The sequence below is a fragment of the Xiphophorus hellerii genome, chromosome 6 (genome assembly GCF_003331165.1).
Source record: "Xiphophorus hellerii strain 12219 chromosome 6, Xiphophorus_hellerii-4.1, whole genome shotgun sequence".
Taxonomy (NCBI): Eukaryota; Metazoa; Chordata; class Actinopteri; order Cyprinodontiformes; family Poeciliidae; genus Xiphophorus; species Xiphophorus hellerii.
The window spans coordinates 28,470,383-28,490,138 of record NC_045677.1 but is presented as its reverse complement, the minus strand read 5'-3'; the positions used below and the strand labels follow the sequence as shown (position 1 = coordinate 28,490,138).

The 19,756-nt window shown below is 41.5% G+C and overlaps 1 protein-coding gene across 1 annotated transcript; it reads right to left on the bottom strand.

The window, feature by feature from the left end:
* Positions 1–777: 777 nt before the first annotated feature.
* marchf11 (membrane-associated ring finger (C3HC4) 11) lies at positions 778–19,315 on the bottom strand. The gene is made up of 4 exons (XM_032564577.1): positions 16,638–19,315; positions 4,728–4,883; positions 4,007–4,199; positions 778–3,060 (listed from the first exon to the last, which is right to left on the bottom strand). Exons 1-4 carry the CDS (start codon positions 16,992–16,994, stop codon positions 2,738–2,740), a joined length of 1,029 nt encoding a protein of 342 aa, XP_032420468.1. The 5' UTR covers positions 16,995–19,315; the 3' UTR covers positions 778–2,737.
* Between the last annotated feature and the right edge of the window lie 441 nt (positions 19,316–19,756).

Genomic DNA, 19,756 nt, shown 5'->3' with positions numbered 1-19,756 from the left:
TTGCTAGGTTACGGTGTAACTCCGCTGTGGTTGCTAGGTAACGGGCAGGGCCTGCTGATTTGTGACGTTACGTTAAAGATGTTTTTGAAACGGCTCATTTTTGGTTCTTTTTTAAGAGCTTGGTTTGTTTTTAGCAGCTGGATCCCAAATGGAAGAACAAACATGTGCAGAACTTTGCATGTTTTTGAAAAGTTGTTCTTGATTTAGGACGTTTACAGAATATTCTAGTCCAGAGATGTGAGTAGTTTTGTCTCCATATTGGCTGCGTGTTCTTCATTGGACTGGATGAAAACGTAAAGTGAAAAATTTGTCTCCTTACCAATTTCTTCAGTTTTTTTTCTTTCAAAAAAACTTTTTATATTTGACAAAGATATCCAGATTAGATGAAAAAATATATATATCGTTTTAAAATGAGACAAACTAAACAAACCCACCTGGAAATGTGTGAAAATATGTTCCCTTCCCTGTTAAATCATGAGTTAACTTCGTTTAGCTGAAGTTTGTTTGATGCCCCTGATCTCAGTTTCACTGATCACATCCTGGAAACAGTCTGACAACAGGAAGCAGGCTGAACGAACAGCCGGGTTAAAACTATTCTGCAAGGAAAAGTGGAGTGTTTTGTTTTTTTTTTAATGTAAAATGCAAACTTTTTAACATCAACAATAATCAGCGGCGTCTGCAGCATCCAGAGAGTTGGATCGTTTTGGTCGGACCTGGTTCTTCATGTTTTCCATCTCACTGATGGTTTGGAGCCTTAAAGAAAGTAACTCACATTTCTCTGTCTGTGTACAAACATTCTTTATACATGACAACCAGGTTACATACAAAGGAAACAAATACAGTCACATTCAAGTCATATCTGTGCTGCACAATGAGACGTTAATATTCAGCCTCTTAAGGCACCAAAAGAACCAAAATGATCCAAAATCCCCCAGAACCAAAAACCCAGCGAGCCCAAACGTCTCATTTATCCCAACACTTTTATGTCGAACGTTGCTATAGCAACATATCCCAGCCGATGAAGGAAAACAGGAACATAAATGACTTCCTGCATCATAAATGAAAATCAACACCATTCTGACGTCAGTTTGTGCTCATTGTAGCCAAACTGGCTTCTGAATCTCAGCCGTCTTCTTTTGGATGAACTATAATCAGTTTGGCATTTTTCTAAAGATCCGGTTCGTTTCTAAGCCTGATCCAGTTCAGTCTGCAGATGTTTTCCAGCCTGTCTCTAGTGGCCACCTGCAGAATTGCACCGAGGGTTTAGCGGGAATGAAATTTAGTTTTCCTTCCCGCATATTTCTTCTGGGATTTACAAAAAAACAACTAAATTGAAAAACCATTTAAGATTTCTTCGTCATCTTTGCTTCCATGCAGAAAACGTCTCAATCGTGACTAAGATGGATTCAGATTTTGTTTTTGCTCAGGAATGTGGCAGATGGAAGAGAGGTTATGATGAAGAGATTCAGTCTTTAGATTTTCTCTGTCAGAACATAAAACTAATCTATTCATCATTCTGTAAAATGATATAACTCTAACCTCCAGTACACAGATTAACTGACCGTCAGCAGCTTAAACCGTCTGTAAAAGCAGGAGTTTTATCATCGTTACACTCTGGATCACACAGGCGCGTTAAAAATTATGAGGTCGTTTCCTAAATGTTTCAGGTCCATCAGAATACAGAGGGAAAGTTTATTATGTTAACAAATCATTTAAGGAAGCTGCTAATCATCCCAGAGGCAAAATATTCACAGAAACTCGACACGTCCATGTCAGGACGCAGTTAGCAGGATGAAGTGTTGCAGTGGCCTAGTCAAAGACCAAACTCCAAATTGTGCCTTTACAAATCTGAGCCAGAAGAAACATTTTTATTACAACCTGACAGGTGAAACGCAAGAACCAAAAGAGTCGTTTCCTCGGAGAAGAAGAAAAATGAGTTTCTGACGTCGTTCTGCCTCACAGTGCTTAAAATCTGAATACAGCCAACGAATTCCTGACTAAACTTCTTGGCACTAAACGTTTTCAACCTTTTTGTGGTGTTTTTCATTTAAATCCTTTAGGAGCTGCTTGTCCTGATGACCTCAAAGGAATCTAAAACAGTGACTGATTTGTGCTTCAGTTGGACTGAAATGATCTTCCTGATGCGGCGTTAAAGTACCAGAGAACCCGGATGCAACACAACAGTTTGGTCTTATATGCTACGATGTAAACTGTTCATGATGGATGAGAGGAATACGTCACAGTGCCAACCGAACAGATCCATCTTTATCTGGCTGAGGTTGGTTTGGGGACAAACTACAAGCCCAACTCATCGCAAACACCGGAAAAGCAGCAACCAATAAATGCAGAAACGTTCAGACTAAAGTTTCACCTGCCGAGGCTCAGACCGACGTCACGCGGATGAACTGAGGTCAGACCGACGTCACGCGGATAAACCGAGGTCAGACCGACGTCACGCGGATGAACTGAGGCTCAGACCGACGTCACGCGGATGAACTGAGGTCAGACCGACGTCACGCGGATAAACCGAGGTCAGGCCGACGTCACGCGGATGAACTGAGGCTCAGGCCGATGTCACGCGGATGAACCGAGGTCAGGCCGATGTCACGCGGATGAACCGAGGTCAGGCCGATGTCACGCGGATGACCTGAGGATCAGACCGACGTCACGCGGATGAACTGAGGTCAGGCCGACGTCACGCGGATGAACGGTCAGGTACAGTTTCACCTGTCGAGGCTCAGACCGACGTCACGCGGATGACCACCTCCCCCGAGTCGGCGTCCTGGCTCAGGCTGTTTCCGGGCACCAGCCCGGGGCAGAACGGGGCCAGACAGAGGCAGGTCCACGGCCGCGGCCCGAGCTGGGTGGGGTGCAGCGGCCCGCTGGGCCCGAACGTTGCCAGGGGCAACCAGAGCGTCCTGGGGCCCAGCGAGGAGGGGCCGGTGCTCGTCTCCTCCATGTCCTTGGCCTTGTCGTAACTCTGGACGTCCCAGTGGAGGTTCACCGCCCGCCAGCGCATGAACACGTTGTACACTGCTGCCCCCTCGTGGACAATCAGGCCTGTTGCAACGACAGGAAATCACAATAAATCAATGTTTTCTATAACGGCTTTATTACGACTGATTTAGGGCCTTACTTAAAAAATGAAAATAAAATCACAACATAAATTACAAGCATTTCAACTTTATTCTCGAAATATTAATAAAACTTAATATTTTGACTTTATTTTAATATTTTAAGTATTATTTTTAAATGATCATTATCATTTACTATTATTACTATTACTTTCTAAAACTCTGTCATGGAAAATTAACCCTTTTTTAATGACCAGGTACAAACTAAACTTTTTTTTTTTTACCCCTCCAGGGGTCTTTTGTGGCTCTAGTGTCCCTTATATGACAGCAGGCTGACAGGAAACGGAAACGGGGAAGGAGGGGGGGAAGACATGCGGCAAATGTCGTCGGGTCCGGGAGTCGAACCCGCGACGGCCGCGTCGAGGACTCAAGGCCTCCAAATACGGGTCACGCTAACCGCTACGCCACCACGGCACGCCCACACAAACTAAACTTCTAATTATTAATCCATCTCTTCCTGTTTTCCAGTGATATAAATATGATGTGGAACAGAAGATAATATTTTCTATCACTTTTCAAAAAGACAAAAATTCACACCATTCATGTAACACAAACCTGCTTTGAGCCAAACTACCAGAACGTAAAAAAAGTCAGAATAATAAGATGAAAGTTGTAACTTTAATTTAAAAAAATTTTTTTTTACATATTTGAAAAAGACTGTCACCATGTTGTGACAGTTTGTTATGAGAGTCTGTGGACAGATGGAGGAGGAGGGGCTTAGCGCTGCCAATCAATGCTGCTCAATGTGCTGATGGCGGAGAGTTTATCCGCTGTCATCAGGGTCATGCTAATTAATGCATTAAAACCTAATCGATGATTTAATGAAAATGAACGTGTTGACGTTCCACTCGTTCCTCAGCGTGCGGACGGACCTACGCAGACCAGGTCCATGAAGCCGTACATGCCGTAGCAGATCTGGAAGAGGACGTCTCTGCGCTGCCAGACGGCCTGCGGACTGAGAGCCGACCAGAGCAGCCAGGAGATGCTGGCCACCAGGAAGAGCGAGCCCAGGAACACGGCGATGATCTGGACCTTCTCCACCAGCGTGATGGTGATGGGCTGCCACTGAGGGAGCAGGACACAGAAAACTTCACATCTCTACGCAAACGTGACATTAATTCATCTACACTGGGAATAAAACCTTAGTTTTTTAATGTATTTTATTGGGATTTTATTTGACGTAGCAACAAAAAGCAGCGAGGTAGAAGGAAAACGAGGCATTGATTTAAGAAAGTTTCACAAACAGCCTGAAAAGTAAAAGTGCTTAAAACTCCTGTTAACATCCAGCTGGCTTCAGAGATGAATTAATAAACATAATTCACTTATATGTGAGAATTGAGAGTCGTTTTGTTTAGACTCTGCAAAACCTGCTGAGTCATAAATTTATCTTTTATCATTTAATCGCTGCTCAGTTCAATATCAGCTCAAACTAAGAGTTTCACTTTAGGACCTGAAAAGACAATTTATGTGAATATTAGTCGGGATGTTTAAAACGGTGATGCTGACACAAATTTAATTTACATAACGTCAGACTGAGCTCCAGCACTCAGCAGAAAGCTGCAGCTCTGCGTGTTTCTAGCACTTCCTGTTTACCTGCCACGGTCTCTTCATGTTGATGGCGATGACCTGGAAGCGGTAGCAGCAGAGTTCACAGGTCCAGCAGCCGCGCTCGCTGATCCACTTCAGCAGACACTGCTGATGGGTGTAGCGGACCGAGCCGTCACAGCGGCACGGGTTCAACAGGTCGCCCTGCGGCCCGACACACACACACACACACACACACACACACACACACACAGGCTGGTTAACAGGGAAGCAAAATCCATCTTAAGGTGTGTTTATTATCACACACAAAAACACAGAAACATGGCAGCATCATCCAGGAGTTATTGTCAACTGGATGAAATTATGAATAAATTTAAATACCAAACGGTTCTGGTCCAAAACATTCAGGTGTTTTCTAGAAATATGAAGAAGAAGTGGAGTTTTTTTTTATCATCATAGTGAGTCTGAGCACAGACCGACAAAATAATGACTTTATGATTAAAATTAAAGTTTAATAAATCCAGAAGCCAGACATAAACCTGACAGAAAATCTGAGAGATTATCTGGAGAAAGAAAAAATACGGGGAAAAAGTCACAACTTCAAATGTTACAAGGTGACAGAGTAAAAAAAAAACAGAATAATTTGTTAATTTTCAATGTTATCCCCCAGAATTACAATATTTGGGTGAAGTTTCAGCAAACAGCAGCAACAAAAGGAAAATGTATCTCACTGCTGCAACAGAGAGTTAATCTGGGTGATAATCTAATCCACAACGTCTGCTCCTGATTTCATCCAAACTTTTTATGCTTTCTCCTCTAAAGTGACGAAGCTCCAAATAAATCTGTTGTTATTGCAACACAATTAGAAATCTCATGGCTCTAGAGTCAAACGTTGGAGGCAACGTTTAGATTTTCCTCCTGATCCTCGTTGATGAACTGAACAGGTGATTCCTGGGAGGTGAATTCAGCTGCCAGAAGACAAAACGTGAAATGAAAAGCTGCAGACTGCAGAGTTCCTCAGTCTTTGGTTTAGCAGAGTTTGACAGTAATGCCTGGTTAGTTTCTCTAAGCGCTAACAAAGACACGCTACATCATCGCTCTCTGAACAGAAACTCTGGAACGACACTGAATGTAGAAATAATTCAGAGCAACTATTGTTTCCAGTTACTGCAGGTGTCTGGAAGGCAGGAAAACAAGCGAGCGGCTTGGTGAAATCTGAAATAAATGAACAATAACCTCTTTTTCCAGACTTCCAGACTGCAGCAGGTCGTGTCAGGAAGTTCCTTTTGTCAGGAAACAAACCTGATTCCTTCCATGTTTAATCCTCACTGCTGTCATGGAAAGCAGGATCAAATATCTGCATCTATCAAAGTTACAGTTTTTTGTGTATTATTTTGCTTCTCCAGCCCCTTCAATAAGCTTCAGAATCAGAGAGAAACTGTCTGCTTTCCATCGATTGCCCAGGATTAATCCTCCATTCGTTTCCGTGATCCGGTTTTCCCCATCGTTAAGAAATGCTTTGTTTTCCAGCCTCAGCTCGCCTCCGTTCTCCCCCAGCAGGTGATCCATCAAAGCAAACCCATAACTTGTCCACCAGAGGGCGTAAAATCAATGATCATTTCTCAAAGCTACAGCAGGACGCAGCCTGGCATTAATCATCACAGCCGTATCTATTTATTTCTCTTTCCTCCTTCCTGGAGGTTTTTCCAGCGCAGACGTTCCTGCAGGCCCGACCCGCAGGCCCGACCCGCAGGCCGGCCGTGTCCGGCATATTAACAGGACATTAAGGTCAGCGGTCAGAGAGCTCGATTTTTATCTGGTCTTATTAACCTTGTGGGTTTAAAACGACCTCAGAGGGTTTTGGTTCAGGCGGGTCGGACTGCCATGGAGGACGGTTTGATGAAAAGTCGTGTTTTTGTAAGAAACTAAAGATCCCAGAGAACAGAGTTTATTTATGATCCCTGTCTGAAAGCAGATAAAGTTATCAGAACTAAATGAATTAACCGTGATGAAGCAGTTATTGAAATAATCCTCAACTACTTTAGTGATGGATTAACCCTTAACTTCAGTAAGGCAAACTCAAAACAGCCATTTGCTGAACAAATAAACAGCAGTAATTAAGTAAAAACTGCACTATATATATCTAGATCTATATAGATAGATCTAGATATAAACTTTGTCTACCCAGAGCTCTTCTAGTTTCAGTTTTATCTTCACCTGATTTAAATACTGTAAAAAATAATCAGCTGTACGTTGTACTGACGTCAAGTGGAGCAGAAATGGCTCAACTTTTCACATTTTCTGTTTAAACGTTGAGTTTAAAGGAAACCTTAATATAAATGATCAATACTTCACTAAAGAAATGCATTTTAGGCAATAAAATGTTTATTCTCTTATTTTAAAAAAATAATTAAATTAAATAAATAAAAATGATTAAATTAAATAAATAAAAATGATTAAATTAAATAACTGAAATACTTTATTTTCATCTTTTACTGTATTTGTAATGTAGTAATAAAAAAGGCTGAAGTGGTTAAATGAAAAATCTGAAGACTTTGGCAATTCTTTGTCCAATAATCGTTAGAATAATCAGTTACTGAAATAATCATTAGTTCATCATGTCAAACCTTGTGGATTATTTTTTATTCTTAGATTATACAGCATAGTGATAAATATTATCCTGTTGGAGACGATTTCAGACATGCTAACAAGAGTCATGATATAATATAATGAATATAATTTTCTGTCATAATAATGTCATTAATGCTCAGCTCCAAAAAATAACAATAAATCAACAAAGTTTTAGCAACTTTTTAAGTTTTTGATGCTACATGTAACATTTATGGAGATTATTATTATACCTGTTTCGATCGCAGGAACCATTTTATTCAATCAGCGCAGAGAAAGTTGATTCTGCACCATTAAAAAGTTTAATTACTTCAGCAACGTGGCTTTAAACAAAATCATTGTCTTTGGACTGAAAACATACTGCTGACATCATAAATAGCTGTGATGTCACTCATGACATCTGACCTGTTATTATCTCTGTTTTAAATCATAATTTTTTTTCCTTACCCAAATAATCTCAATATTAAGATTTTTTTTAGTGGTTTTAAAACTGCTTGCAACATATTTAACATGAGCGACTAACAACGACGGCGGTAGTATCTCCTGCGTCTACGGCGATAGGAGCCGCTGCTGCGCCTCCTACGCCTGTAGTAGCGCCTCCTCCTGCGCCTGTAGGAGGAGCGTCGTCTGCGACGTCGCCTACGTGCCATGGTAGCAATGCTACGCTAAGCTAGCAGCTCTTTTATTCAAAGCCTTCTGATGTAACAGCCTGTGATGTCATCGATGACGTCACATCCATTCCTGGCCATCACTGATGACATCATCTGAGCCTCTTCCTTTTTCATCAGAAAGTAATTTAGCTTCATTTAAAGTGAAATGTGAGGTGAGGCCGACGTGTTCACGGGCAGACGGGAGCTCAGGACGCTGCGGTATTTTGTCCCAAACTAATAAAAATTAAAAAGAAATGTTCATTTCTTTTTAATTTCTATTCATATTAAAATTATAATAAGAATCATGTCATATGTTTATGACATAATAGACAGTTTGTACGTCTCCGAAGACATACACCTAAACACCTGCTGATTTGTGATGTTAAATCCTGGAGGTTGCATCATTGTCCTTCTTCACAGTGGACGCCCAATGGAGTCCTGGAGTTCAGAAACTGTTACTGGAATTTTAGAAAATAACTTCTTATTCTTAAAATATGCACTTCCTGCTGCAGCAGTAGATGCATTCATGCGAGGCTCATTGTATTTCCAATGAGCCTGAAGGTGTTTACGTGTATATGTCTTCGTATACGTACAGAGTGCATGTCTATATGCATAACCACATCACTAATAAAGCATAGCATGATGGCTTTCTCTGTAAGTTTAACTATTTGTCCTGTTTTCAGCTTTATAAATTGTTGGGAACAGAATAAATGTAATTTAATACGATAAAGTTTCATCCACTGAGGTTTATGTTTGTAACATTTACGTTTAATAAATCTGAATGAGGCTCTGAAAACTCCTGATTTATTACAGTGGATCTATTTTAACTATTATAATAGGAGAGAACTAAAGGACAAAATGACATTTAGACAAAATTTCATTATTTTACACAACAAAGAGGAGGAAGGATTTGCTTAAACACCTAAACTTAAAAAATACTATCCGCATGAATTAGCATAAAATCACAAGCAGCTTAAAATGAAGCTAAATTACTTTCTGATGAAAAAGGAAGAGGCTCAGATGATGTCATCAGTGATGGCCAGGAATGGATGTGACGTCATCGATGACATCACAGGCTGTTACCTCAGAAGCCTTTGAATAAAAGAGCTGTTAGCTTAGCGCAGCATTGCTACCATGGCACGTAGGCGACGTCGTAGACGACGCTCCTCCTACAGACGCAGGAGGAGGCGCTACTACAGGCGAAGGAGGCGCCGCAGCGGCTACTATCGCCGTAGACGCAGGAGATACCGCCGGCGTCGTTATTACTAGTCGCTAGCGTTGACCATGTAGCAAGCAGTTAAAAAACTACTAAAAAAATCATAAAACAATTCAAAAATGTCTGTAGATAATGTTGTAATGTTGTTAAAATGGTGACCGCAGAATGCGCGCCGCCATTATTGGCCCAGATGAGCCAATAATGGCGCCACGTGATGGTTTGGCTTTAATCAGCAGGTTAACTGGGTTACAGGCCGGATGTGTGTGGTTCTACAAAACAATGAATAAATACATGAACACAGATACTCATTTATAAACATATTATAATCATATTATTTGTCTGTTTCATTACTATACATACAACTAAACATAACATGGTTTACCATTTTAGAATAGAAATTAGCTTAGTCTTATTCTAAGAAGAAACTAACAACAGAAAATGTTCAAAGTACTAAAATACACATATAATGCCACTCAAACATAAATACACTGTAACCTACCACTCATATGGACGCACAGTCGCACAAAATCACAAAACCCTCAAACACCGTCCACTGACCTGCACGGCTTCTTCTTCTTTTGGTATATGAAAAACAAATACCACCCACTAACGGCCGCGCCACCTGATGGCGAAGCTAGGAACTACAACATGGCCTTCAGGAGAGATACATATATAATGTGTGTGTACGCTGCATATTTATATATATGTAACACACAGCGGCTTACCAAAGTATTCATGACCAATGAATTTTTCCATATTTGTTCACATTATAACCACAAACATAAACATGTTTATTGGACTTTTATGTGAAAGGTCAACACAACGTGGTTTACAATCATGAAGTAGGAAGAAAATTATATTTGATTAAAGTAAAAAAAATTAAAAGTGCAACATGCAAACGTATTCAGCCCCGTTTTCTGAGTGAAACCAGTTGCCTTCAGAAGTTGCCTGATGATTGCTAAAGACTGACTGGAGTCCAGCTGTTATGTAATCTAATTTAATCTAATCTCAGTAGAAATCCAGCTGCTGTGTGACGCCTCACAGATTATTGGGAGCAAACAGCATCATGAAGGAGCACAGCAGGCAGGTCAGGGAGAAGCTGTGGATTTATGATTTAAACAGATTTCCCCGGGCTGTGCTGTGGTGGCGCAGGGGGTTAGCACGCCCCACGTTTGGAGGCCTTAGTCCTCGACGCGGACGTAACGGGTTCGGTGGCCTTTGCCGCATGTCTTCCCCCCTCTCCTCGCCCTCTTTCCTGTCTGCCTACTGTCGCAAAAAATACAAGCCACTAGCAAAAACTATCTATCATCCAGAAACTGAACTGTAAACCTACCAAGACAAGGCCTAGTTAATCTATAGCGGGCCGGATTTGGCCCCCGGGCCTTCAGTTTGACACAGTCTCTCGGGTTAGCAGGACTAACATTTTAACGTCATGTTATAATGTTATTCCCTCATCAAACCCCTAACTGAAGTATGTTTTTGATTCTATCATGCATGTTGAAGAAATCCTTCAGTCTCCATGGCAACCATTCAGCTGTGCAAAAACACCTCCTCCTCCTCAGGTGTGCAACCCTAACCCTGAACCTGGGAGGACAGAGCTCCTCCTCAGAGCTACAGCCTCCACTCTGCTCCTTCAGACTAGCCACCAGCAATTGGAAAACATCAGATCATAACATCTGACCTGACATCATCTGTGCCTCCAGTATGTTAATTATTATTTTTATTTCTTAAACATTGCTTTTATTAAATTTTTTTAGTGGTTTTTTAACTGCTTGCTACATGGTTAACGCTAGCGACTAGTAATAACGACGCCGGCGGTATCTCCTGCGTCTACGGCGATAGTAGCTGCTGCGGCGCCTCCTTCGCCTGTAGTAGCGCCTCCTCCTACGTCTGTAGGAGGAGCGTCGTCTACGACGTCGCCTACGTGCCATGGTAGCAATGCTGCGCTAAGCTAACAGCTCTTTTATTCAAAGGCCTGTGAAGTAACAGCCTGTGATGTCATCGATGACATCACATCCATTCCTGACCATCACTGATGACATCAGACTTGATCGGTGCCTCTTCCTTTTTCATCAGAATGGTAGATTAGCTTCATTTAAAACGTTTTTTTGTTGTTGTTGCTGTGTTAAACAAGAAAATCCTTCAGTTCTAAACTAAACTAAATATTAATAAATAGCTGTTTCTGCATTCAATGACTGCTTCTTGAAAATAAATAACATTTAAGGTTTGATTCAATTGATAAAATATATTTAAACACACAACCTTTATCTTTAAAGTTATATTTATGTGGCCCTCAGCCACACAGAAAGTTGCGGCGGACCGGATTTGGCCCCCGGGCCTTAAGTTTGACATGCAGTTAGCGGTTTAAAATCTGCTGATGTCCGGTTGGATTTCTGACCAAAGCCGACCGTGGTCAATTAGATAAAAGCAATAACAGAGTTAGCAAAACTCAGTTATAAAACGGGAACCGTGAAAGATCTGTCTCCAGGCATGCAGCTCTTTTTCTTTCACTCAAGAAATACACCAACAAATTTGAATTATTTAACCAAATGGAGGAGAGGAACACATGTAGCCTACATACTGCATTTATAAATACACAAATCACTAAATGTTGGACTTACTCCAATATTGAATGATTATGTTTTACATTTTTCCTTATTTCTGATTAAAATGCTACATGTTTAGATGACATCACTCAGGAATGGCTGTGACGTGGCTAACATCTGTGACATCATTTGTGCCTCCAGAGTTTTAATCTTTATTTTTATTTCTTAAACATTGTTTTTATTATATTTTTTTAGTGGTTTTTTAACTGCTTGCTACATGGTCAACGTTAGCGACTAGTAATAACGACGCCGGCGGTATCTCCTGCGTCTACGGCGATAGTAGCCGCTGCGGCGCCTCCTTCGCCTGTAGTAGCGCCTCCTCCTGCGTCTGTAGGAGGAGCGTCGTCTACGACGTCGCCTACGTGCCATGGTAGCAATGCTGCGCTAAGCTAACAGCTCCTTTATTCAAAGGCTTCTGAGGTAATAGCCTGTGATGTCATCGATGACGTCACATCCATTCCTGGCCATCACTGATGACATCAGACTTGATCGGTGCCTCTTCCTTTTTCATCAGAATGGTAGCCGCACTAGAGGGGCGCAAAAACGATGCGGGTTTTTTTTTCTAGCGAGCATTTTATGAACGTAACAGCAGAGATTATTCGCCCCGCCCCTCCTACCAGCCGCGGTTTTTCTTTTAAATTTGAATTGTAGTAAAGCCTCGACAACAGGGAGATAAAGATGGGCGGCAGAAAAAAACTCCGGGGCACAAAACAGAAAACGGAAGAGGGGGAAAGACAAAGATGTTGGAGAGACGAAGAAAAGCTTTTCAAAGTGGTTGAAAGACAGAAGGTGAGTAATATCAGAGTATCAACAAGAGAGCTGTAAATATTCAGGTTAGCATAAGCTAGGCTACAATGACAGGCGGTTGTTGTCCAACACGGGACGCGATTTATTCCGTATTGCTACAAATGTCTGATAGAGGCACCTACCACACACACCTCAACAATAAGTGTAATAATAATGACCAAAACAAAACAGAGGAAATATTAGGGTCAGTTAAATGGTAGTTTCGGAACCTAAATAGGACCCCGCGAACTGACGCTGTTGTCATGGTTACCTAGAGACGGACACTACGCAGCCGCAGTGAGCTGCTACCAACCCTCGTCTTTTTAAAATGTCCGCCCGATAAAACACCGTCCTAAAGTAAAACCTCTGGCAAAAATACAGACGGTAGTGGGAAGATACAGGCTAAACAACCACAGTGACGTTTAATAAGGGCTTAAAACAAATATGTCGGCGATATTCAGTGGGTTGTTTGATATCAGACAGAATGGGTCAGGAGAGGAACCGCAGAACCTAAAGAACCGAAAGAAGCTAAAGAACCAGACATCAGTCTCTTCATCCCTCAGTCATTTCCAGAGACCTAAAAATAATATAAATGAATATTTAAAATACAAATAGATTAATAAATAAATTAATAAATATTGTGTAGACTAGAAACAGTTTATTTTTTTCGACATTAAAAAGTTTGTTAGGATTGTGTAGGAAAAACGTTGATATCTTTTATAAATAGTGTTTTGTGGTCAATATTATTTCACCATTTTATTAATGTAGGTTGCCAGTTTGGGTCAGGCTTCCTATCAAGCTATAAGAATGATAGAAAACATGCTAACAAAAAGCCTCAGACCTGCATCTGTTCTGGACACAAGCTAACAGAACCGTTAGCCTGTGTCTCTTTGGCTCATTTATATGTTAAATGATGAAATATTGCCTTGTTTTTTGTTTCATTGTTTTTTAATTGCCCTGTAGGCAGCAATTTATTCACATATATGTACATTTATTATTATTGATACTTTAATTAAAAATGAGTTGTAAAAGTTTATGCCGTTGGGGGACAGGGGGGGGACAGATGACATGCTCGCATACCTCAGAAAGTATGCAGTTGCGCCCCTGTTTAGATCATTTTGGTTGAATGTCTCTTCCGTGGATTGGGAACTTGATGCGTTTTTCTAAGACAGCGTGGAGCGCCGTCTGTGGAGGGTTTCACCCGGCATCCTAGCAACGGGTTTAAGCAAAAAGCAGATTGCATTTGAAATCTTTGGATAGATTACATCAATCATGAACGTCTGCGATGTCACTCATATATTGCTGTGCCTCAAATGTTTTAATGTGCAATATTTTAGGAAGCACTTTTAAAAAAATCATAAAACAATTCAGAAATAAAAAAAGTCTTTTTTGTTTTTTGGTTGTTTTTTTTTCTAAATTGTTTTATTATATTTTTTTAGTAGTTTTTTAATTGCTTGCTACATGGTCAACGTCAGCGACTAGTAATAACGACGCCGGCGGTATCTCCTGCGTCTACGGCGATAGTAGCCGCTGCGGCGCCTCCTTCGCCTGTAGTAGCGCCTCCTCCTGCGTCTGTAGGAGGAGCGTCGTCTACGACGTCGCCTACGTGCCATGGTAGCAATGCTGCGCTAAGCTAACAGCTCTTTTATTCAAAGGCTTCTGAGGTAACAGCCTGTGATGTCATCGATGACATCACATCCATTCCTGGCCATCACTGATGACATCAGACTTGATCTGTGCCTCTTCCTTTTTCATCAGAATGTAAGTCAGAAGCGTTTCTGTGTTTAGTGGGGAGAGATGGAAGAGTTTTTCCTGCTACTGCGAGGATGATTACTAAATTAAATAACAACATTTTTCATAACCTAAACATCAAGCCTACGTTTTTATTCAGAAATCTTTGTCGAAAATAAAAATTCTTTCCCGTAATTTGGCAGTTGGAGGGCCCAGTTTGGTTTGCTAGCACCTGTAAATATCTGTTTTCAACTACTACCACAAACTTTACCTCAGGACTTTGACTAGGCCATGCTAACCAATATGCTCAGAGCTTAAGAAATTCCATATTATCTTCACCATATTTTCTCGTCTTGCCCATCAACTCTGACATGTTTCTCTGTTCCTGCTGATAAAACCCACAGCATGACACAGCCACCACCATGCTTCACTGTGGAGACGTTTACATGTAAAAATGTTTAAACCGATTTACTCCTTTGTGTTTATCCATCATATAACATTCCAGTAAAACAGATTGAAGTCTGTGGTTGTAACTAAACAAAATGAGGAAAGGTTATGGAGGTATGAAAAGTTTTACAAGGTGTAGATGGATAGTTTTATAAGTGATCTAACTGAACTTCAGAACCTCTAAATGTCAGATCTGGAATCAATAAAAAAAATCTCAAAAAGCTCATTTTATAATAAAAGATGAAATATTGGCTTTTATTGACAGGAATGTTGCATTTTAATGAATAGATCAAAAGTTTGTCACACGTGGATGCTAAAGGAAAAGCTACAGTTTAATTCATCAAACTGATCTAATGATGCAACTTTAGGCAGCAGAAAAAGTCAAGCTGTGGATTTTATCAGAGTTTTTAAAAAGCAGGTAACTAAGCTTTTCCCAGCCTCCAGGCCTTCACAGCAGCCATGAGTCTGGACCCGGAGGCGGAGTTATTAGATTTGATCCGCTAACAGGCTGGAGCCCACGTTGGGAAGACAGGATGTCCACTTAGGCGTTTGCTGCCCGCTCTCCTGCTTCCCTTCAGCTGTGGCAGCGATGAATCGTCCCTCATCTGCTGTCACAGGCCTGCAGCGTCTCAGGTTTCATCCTGGACTGACGGTCCATTTGTCCCTGCATGTCCACGTCTGTCCATCCGCTTTCAGGAAGACGGGCAGACAAATTGGTGCGTCACTTTGGGATGAGATTTTAACCTGATTATGGTTGGGTCGCTGTCCTGATGTGACGGATACCCTGCAGCTCAGGGTTTTACAACACATTTTATGACTTTCTTACTTATTTTACGATAATCTGCACCCGAGTTTATCATTCTGAAGAATCAAAATCTTGATAATAATGACAATCTTATCCTGATGGATGATAAACCATATGATTAAAAACTCGTCCCTAATGTTACGTCACACAAAGTGAAAAAGTTCAGAAAGTTAGAACGACTTTTGCGAGGCTCTGTAAACGATGGACTAATTAAATATTTAATCTTACTGAAACCGCCTCCTACACATTTTCAGTTTTTAAAAATTTTATTCATTTTAATAATTTTTAAAGATTTCTTCCCGATATAAAAACAATCATCCAGAACTCTCACAGTGATTCTATAGTTATACTGATGTACATGTCTAGAACAACAGATGAAGAACATATGATATGTGATCCATGAATCTCTATAGATCCATGGATCTCTAGATGTATAGATCTATACATCTAGAGAATTATGCATCTCTCTCTTTATATGTACGTTTATATGTATACAAACATCCTACTTTGTATATAGATATATCTGTAGATGTAGGTATAAACCTATAGGTATAGGAATATACATGGGAATATACACATAAACACCTATTGGAGTATTTAAGTACAAACGGCTTATTTAGTACATATAGACTTATGTCTTTATATAGTTACACACACTTTGTCTTTGCTCTGTCTTTAGTTACTACCTTGGCTTTCTCAGTCTGTATAATAACAATAAATTCAATTATCATATTCTAATTTATAAAATAACGTCTTCAACGAGCTGCTGTGGTAAATCAGAGAGGTCAGAGGTCACTTCAGACAGGTTATAGGCATCGACTTCCAGCAGTGAATGTTTGGGTTCGTGTTTCTGGTTCCTCTGATCTCAGCAGAACTGAAAGTATCCAATCAGCAGCTTCACCTCAACGGCACGAGCTGCTGCCGTCAGCCAATCACAGGGCAGCACGCTCACCTTCAGCCTCACTTCACCACCAACAGAACCGCAGTTTGAGATCTGATCGGGTCGAGCAGGTGACAGATGTGCGACCAGACCCAGCAGACCCAGCAGACCCAGCAGACCCAGTAGAACCAGCAGAACCAGCAGCCTACCTGTTCCGCTCCCTGGAAGCAGATCCTGCAGCTCGGGGTCGGGATGCACGTCTCGCTGCTGCAGGTTGAAGGCATCGCCTGCGTTTTGCCACATCTGCCCCCCACCGCCCCCTCCTCGCTGGAAGTGTTGCCCCCGTTTTCCTCCCCGCTGATTTTCTCAGCGTCAGCCGCACGCGCGCGGCCCTCTGCCTCCTCTTCCTCTTCCTCATCCTCATCCTCTCCCGGCTGCGGCTCCTCCTCGCCGTCGGGCTGCGGACGTCCTTGGGAGCCGAGCGGGTCGCTCTCCTCCCAGGTGAGGCGTTGCTTGGCGGCCGGATCTCCCGCCGCCGGTCCAGCATCTCCCTCCTCTGCGCTCATAATAAAATGCAAAGTCAAAATAAAATTGCATAGATGCCTCCTCCTCCTCCTTCTCCTCCCCCCCTCCTCCACTGCGACGCGCTGAAAGCCGGCTCGGTTCGGTTCCGCTACAGCTCGGTCCGCTCGCAGAGCTGCACATCAGCAGCCGGAAGCTCCCGCTGCTGGAACCGCCTGATGCGCTCCGGAGAGCCGCGGAGGCGCTCCATGTTCCTCCTCCTCCTCGGAGCAGAAGCTGGGAAATAAAACCTGAATGAATCTCCTGCCTGTCCGGCTCCTCCTCACCAGCAGGAGGAAAGTTCTCTGAAGACCCTGCGCTCTCAGGAAGCAGCAAACAGCATTTCTCCGCGGAAATGACCAATCAATCACATTATTATCCCATTAATATGATGGAGGAGGCGAGTTTCCCGAGGCAACCAGAGGGAGGGAAGAGCTGCTTCATGGCCCCAGCAGCAGCAGCAGCAGCAGCGGCGGCGGCGGCATCAGGACCAGCAGGAAGAGGCTCCAGGTCACCGGGCAGAGAAAATGTAATGTGGTGAAACGTGGCGACCCGCTGCACTCCTCCTCTTCCTCCTCCTCCTCTTCCTCCCCCTGGTCTTAAAGGAGTCACCTGCAGGCGCGCAGATGCTGTCATCATCATCATCATCATCAGCTGCTGCTGCTCAGACCTCAAAACATCCAAAACAAACCAGTTTTCACCCAGCGGAGGAATTAAGACCCGAATAACTAAATACTAAATTTGGCCGCAAATTCAGGAGTTTCTGGAAGTTATTGGAAGTGACTGTTTTGATAAAAATGGGTAAACCCTCAGGGGCGCTGCCCTAGAGGGGGCGCCAGAATATGGTGTAAAATGTAGTTAGCATTTTCTGTATTTAGCAGCCGTGTATGTAAATGATGACATCTATAACAGAGGCACGCCTGTACTGTGTTCCCATACGCCTCAAAAAGTACAAAAAAGTTCAAATTTCCAAGTTTTTTCTGCTGTCTGTACCAGTTCTGCAGGTCAAAGTTGAGTTCTCAGTCATTTTCTCAACATTTTTAAAAGTTAGCTATGAAGCCAAGGCTCCCACAAACCGAACCCTGTGAGGTCAGACAGCCGATGTTCCTGCTCTGGGTTCCTGTTGCTCCTTTTTGACTTCTATAAATAAACACTGGAAGCTGATTGGATGGAAACAAAAACACAAACCTGGAAGGAGAATTAAATCTGGAGTCCATCTTTCCAGACTCATCAGATTTTAAATGATTCGTTTTCCAGACTCTAATCCGTGTTTATCACAAGAAACAATTTCTCAGTATTTATGTCAGAAGTTACATCAGCAGGTGAAAAAGTCTAATTAGACCAAATCCTCAAATAATTTCTTCTTCTTGTGTTAGTAACATCAGCCTCCAAAGCAAAGCCAACAGTTAATTTGTTACATTTTTGACCTGCTCCATCTCCCCTGTACTGTGTTCTGGTTTTTCTGATCGGACCCCAGTAAACATTCAGCTGTGTGGCGCTGCCTCTCTAAATTAAAGTCTGTTATAAGTTTCCTCTGAATAAATGGGAAAGACCAGCTGGGTTTAGCTAAATGAAGCGTTTCCAGCAGGAATCTCCACGCCGCTTCACTCCGTCATCGTCTCCAAACCTGAAGAGAAACTTTGAGGATCTTCAGACGTTAAATCATTTCTGTGAGAAGAATCCATTTCCAAGAACATTCTCTGTCGTTTTTTTTTTTTTTCTTTTGAGGATGTCTTTCACTTTCCGGAGAGCGGGTCCAGTAATGGACTCTAATGTAGCAAAGGAAATTATCCACTCATGTCCAATCACTACCTACACAGCGCCGATCAATACCAGGTCCCCAGGGCTCAGAGGGAGACCGGGATCATGCAGACTGAAGAAGGGATGAGAACTAACTCACTATTATCACTATTATCACTAATATTACTCATATTACTAATATTACTTCAGCTCCTGGATTCAGTTTTCAGTTCTATATGAGTGAATTCTTTCCTTATTCAGTTTTTTATATTGCACTAATTAGAACTTCACTGTTCCATCTTACTTAAACTAGAACTATGTGTGTATATCTATATAAATGAATATCTAGACAAGCTTTATGAAATGCCAGATGTTGCTTTGATCTGAAACTATTCTTTCAGTCTCAACAGATGTGAAGCTGTAGATAGAAAAAAGGACTAAAGTTCCACCAAAACTCAGAATTAATCTCAGAAATTTTCTAGAAATAACTTTGACATTTCTGGGCTCAAAAGTAAAAGAAAATTCAAGAGAAAAAAATTATGTTAATGTCAGAAATATTTTTACAAAATATTAGAAAATTTCTGAGTTCAAAATTCAGAAATCTGCCAGAAAACAAATTCAAACATGTTGAAAAAAAACTGGAAATTTTCTGAACTCAGAAATAGAAAATGGTCAGAGTTTCAAAAGTAAAATATTTTCTGCTTTTCAAGCTCATAAATTTCCAAGTTTTGTGTTGAAACTTTCTGGGATTGGTTTCCAAATTCTGACTTTTTCCAAATTCTGACTTTTTTTTCCTCCAAATTTTGACTAAACTCTGACTTTGATCTCACAAGATTAAAGTCAAAATTTTGTTTTGTTTTTTTGCCGGTGACCCTAATCCGTAGTCTCCTACCAAGTCAAATAAAAAAATAAATAAATAAATGTTCCTCCATGTGGGACTTCTTCCATCAATCCAGAATAATGTGGTGATAATCTGCGGATTTCCCCTGAGGATCAGACGCTTCAGAGGAAGTTTGCACAGGAAAGT

Excerpts from the sequence above, each read along its gene's own strand:
- marchf11 (XM_032564577.1), bottom strand. The coding sequence starts at position 16,994 with ATGAGCGCAGAGGAGGGAGATGCTGGACCGGCGGCGGGAGATCCGGCC. Across the intron at positions 4,884-16,637 it reads GCTTCCAGGGAGCGGAACAG|GGCGACCTGTTGAACCCGTG; the intron begins GTAGGCTGCTGG and ends GTCGGGCCGCAG. Across the intron at positions 3,061-4,006 it reads CATGGACCTGGTCTGCGTAG|GCCTGATTGTCCACGAGGGG; the intron begins GTCCGTCCGCAC and ends TCGTTGCAACAG.